This window comes from Atta colombica, unplaced genomic scaffold (assembly GCF_001594045.1).
Source record: "Atta colombica isolate Treedump-2 unplaced genomic scaffold, Acol1.0 scaffold11, whole genome shotgun sequence".
Lineage (NCBI taxonomy): Eukaryota > Metazoa > Arthropoda > Insecta > Hymenoptera > Formicidae > Atta > Atta colombica.
This window is the reverse complement of record NW_017259195.1, coordinates 984,718-988,011: the sequence shown is the minus strand read 5'-3', so window position 1 is coordinate 988,011 and position 3,294 is coordinate 984,718. Positions and strand designations below refer to the sequence as shown.

Here is a 3,294-nt window from a genome sequence, read left to right as displayed (position 1 = left end):
CGTGCGTGCGTGCGTGCGTGCGTGCGTGCGTGCGTGCGTGCGTACGTGCGTGCGTGCGTGCATACGTGTGTGTTGTGTGTAAAAATATATTTGGGTAGTAAAAAGAAATCCATTATTTTTCCATTCAATTTCATGCAAAAATAATGGATTTCTTTTTACTACACCTAATATTATATATATATATATATATTATTCTACTATTGAATATTCACTCAACTAATTTTTTAAAAATTCTTTCGACTCTTTTTTGATTTTATAGTTATTCTATTTATAATCACGATATTTTTTAGTAAATCTATTGTATATCGTTAAATCTTTAATAACTTTAATATTTAATAACTTCAAAATTTTGAGTGGAAGAATGTTATTTCACTATAATAGAAACAAGAATCAAAAACAATAACAAATCCCAAGGTAACTAAGTAATAACTCGTGGCATTTCATTCCTTGAAGGACGAAGAAATTCAAATAGTAAGAACATAAGAATATTTTCAGAAATTGACACGTGAATACGTTTTACTTCTAATTCGATTTGAAAAGTTTCTATCTTGAAGAACTATTAAGATATTATTAGACAAGCATATCTTTGTTCTTTCAGTCGGAGAAAATCAAAGAAGGATCGCCTCCCTGCAGAGACTTTTGTAGTCAAAATTTACGTGAGAAAGTGAACATGTCAGTTAAAGAGAGAAGATCCGAAGAAAAGGAATCAGAGGATCAAGATGACAATCGACGGTTGGACAGAACGAAACTCATTGCGACGCGAGAACCCATCGATAATCCGGCCAGTCCTGAGTTTGACAGTTCATTTTACAGTAATGTGAGCTGCAACATTCGTGAGAATCTGCTGCACCATCTGGATGGTAAGCTGCAGACGATAAGCAGCGCGTCATCCTCGACGTGCACACCACCGATTGCTACCTCAAACTCGACGGCGACGATGACGGAATCAAAATCGCCGCAACAACAATCGCAACATACATACTACGAGCACAACGTCAATCAAATCCAATTTCCCATCGATATCTCACTGACCGCGGCGACTCCGGTTTACAGCAAAGACTATTCGGCCAGCGAAGAGTATGAAAATTCGAGTGAATATGCCCGGAAAGCCGGTAAAATGAGCAGCGGCTCACGACCGCGTCGAGTCTCTTTCGAGAAATATAATTTCCCGCGAAAATACGACGGCAGGGAACAATGGACATGCTCGATCAAGGACCTCAGCAAGTTCGACATCTCCACGCAGCTAACACTTCGAAAGAAGCAGCAGCTTATTAAGGAGCGTCTCGCTGGTAGCAGACTACATCAGACTCAGTTGCTATCCTGTGAAGTATCTCTTCGCGATCAGAATCAGACCGAGCTTGTCATCGAAATGGCAGTGAGAGATCAAAATAACGCTGATGATAACGATGTGATCGATATAAGTGCCGCGACTCTCGATGTCCGCGACTGCGATGGCGAACTGCTTCCAAGCGAGATTAAAAAGGAACCAATTAAAGAGGAACCCGAGTCATCCGCAACTTCGATGTCGACGATTATTACGGAATTCAGTGTTGAATTCGCAGATTTTATGAGACTGAGAAGACGCGAGGAAAACGACAATGAAGTCACTAATGCTCAGGGGATCGTTTATGCTGAACTGAGCGGCGAATGGTCACGAATGCGGATCTACATCTGTGGCGCTTGTGGTTCCAGACATGTAAGTATATAGCTTTTACATTATATACATTTTTTTATAATATCATATTCTGTTAAAAACAGAAATATGATAAATATTATATATTAAATATTATATATTAAAAACAGAAATGTAATAAGGGATATCACTAACAAAATTAATTTATTATTGATAATTGCAATAATTTAAATCTTAGCATTTATTTTTTCGAAAGACGTAATTGTTTCTCATACATTTCTTATCCTCTCAATGTTTTATTTCTTATAATCGAAATATTAGGTTGACGAATGCTTATCCATTACAATATTATCAAAGATGCATCTTTATAGTTCTTTTATAGTTCTTTTATAAAATGATTTAATAAATATAAGATTTCTATTTCAATATCTTAAGCGAATAAACAGAACGTTTAATTGTATAATTTTGATATTTCAAATTTATTAATTGAATTTAATATAAAACTTTATGATTTTTTAAACAAGAAAATATCAATTTTCAAATATATAACGATACATGAACAGATACATGAATAGATGAAAAAAACTGTGAATTATAAAAGATATCTGGCAAGTTTTTATATACGATTTTAAATATTACTGTCGTATTGCAAATGATGCATTTTCATTAGTACGAACGCGGTCTAGATAATTTATCAAGCAACGTACTTGATCTTTGACATTCGTGCGATACACATACGGACCGGATGGTAAGCGTTCGCAATGAGTCTTCTAAATCACGGATTCACTCACGCAATTTTGTCTCTACAATGATCAATTCTTTCCCGTATACAAAGCGAATAATTTATATCTAATGAAATATCTATAATGCTCTGAATCAGAATAAAACTTCTTCTTATTACCATTTTCAGTAGTAACATAAAATCAACAGTAACATAAAAATAGCTTATGTATATGCTGTATTATCGAGGGAAATACCGGAGGAATCCGTATATCTACATCTTCTGCGTTGTTAGCGTTAATTAGATTTACAAGAATTGAAATATTACATATTCGATATCGATTGAGAAATGAAACACCAAGCAGAAATGCAACTTGAACCGTCGATATTTTTGTGCAGGTAACACTCAAGGAGATGGAGGATCACAAAGCTTCCATGCATCCACGTATCCTGTGCTCGCACTTCGACCTGGCCGGCGATCAACGCGAGCACTACAAGCATTTGTATCTACCGGGACGAGATGCACCTACCGATGCTGCACGTAACGACTCTCTCGAGGAGATGGTATGCACCAAATGCGCTAAGAGTTGCCCGAACATGGGTGAATTGCATCGCCACATGTTAGAGTGTGGAGGTGATCAGGCTTGGTTGCTCGGCCTCACCGGTAGTGGCAAGAAGAAGTGCAAGTGGCGGCCGTTCGGTAGCCGCAGCCGTCGACGGCGTCAGCGCGGCATGAAGAGAAATATACAGAACTCGCAAACGCAACTGCAACCACGGATTGTCAACACGGAGAAACCCAAAGAGAAACAAACACCGACCGGCCCTAGAGTTCGCCCGAGTGACCGTAAGAATGAAATTTGCTTTTAGAACGAAAATGCTTGATGTGAAGTCAACCTAGCTTTTTCATATTGTTTCTTATTTTGTGTACTTTATGTAACAGG

The 3,294-nt window shown here is 37.6% G+C and overlaps 1 protein-coding gene across 1 annotated transcript in view; it reads left to right on the top strand.

Annotated features, from left to right (window-relative positions):
- The window catches only part of LOC108693813, a 47,463-nt gene that overhangs the window by 27,371 nt on the left and 16,798 nt on the right, over positions 1 to 3,294 (top strand). The window contains exons 4-5 of the mRNA XM_018202962.1: positions 599 to 1,696; positions 2,753 to 3,197. Of these exons, the coding sequence (XP_018058451.1) occupies positions 599 to 1,696; positions 2,753 to 3,197 (1,543 nt within the window). The remainder of the gene's footprint in view (positions 1 to 598; positions 1,697 to 2,752; positions 3,198 to 3,294) is intronic.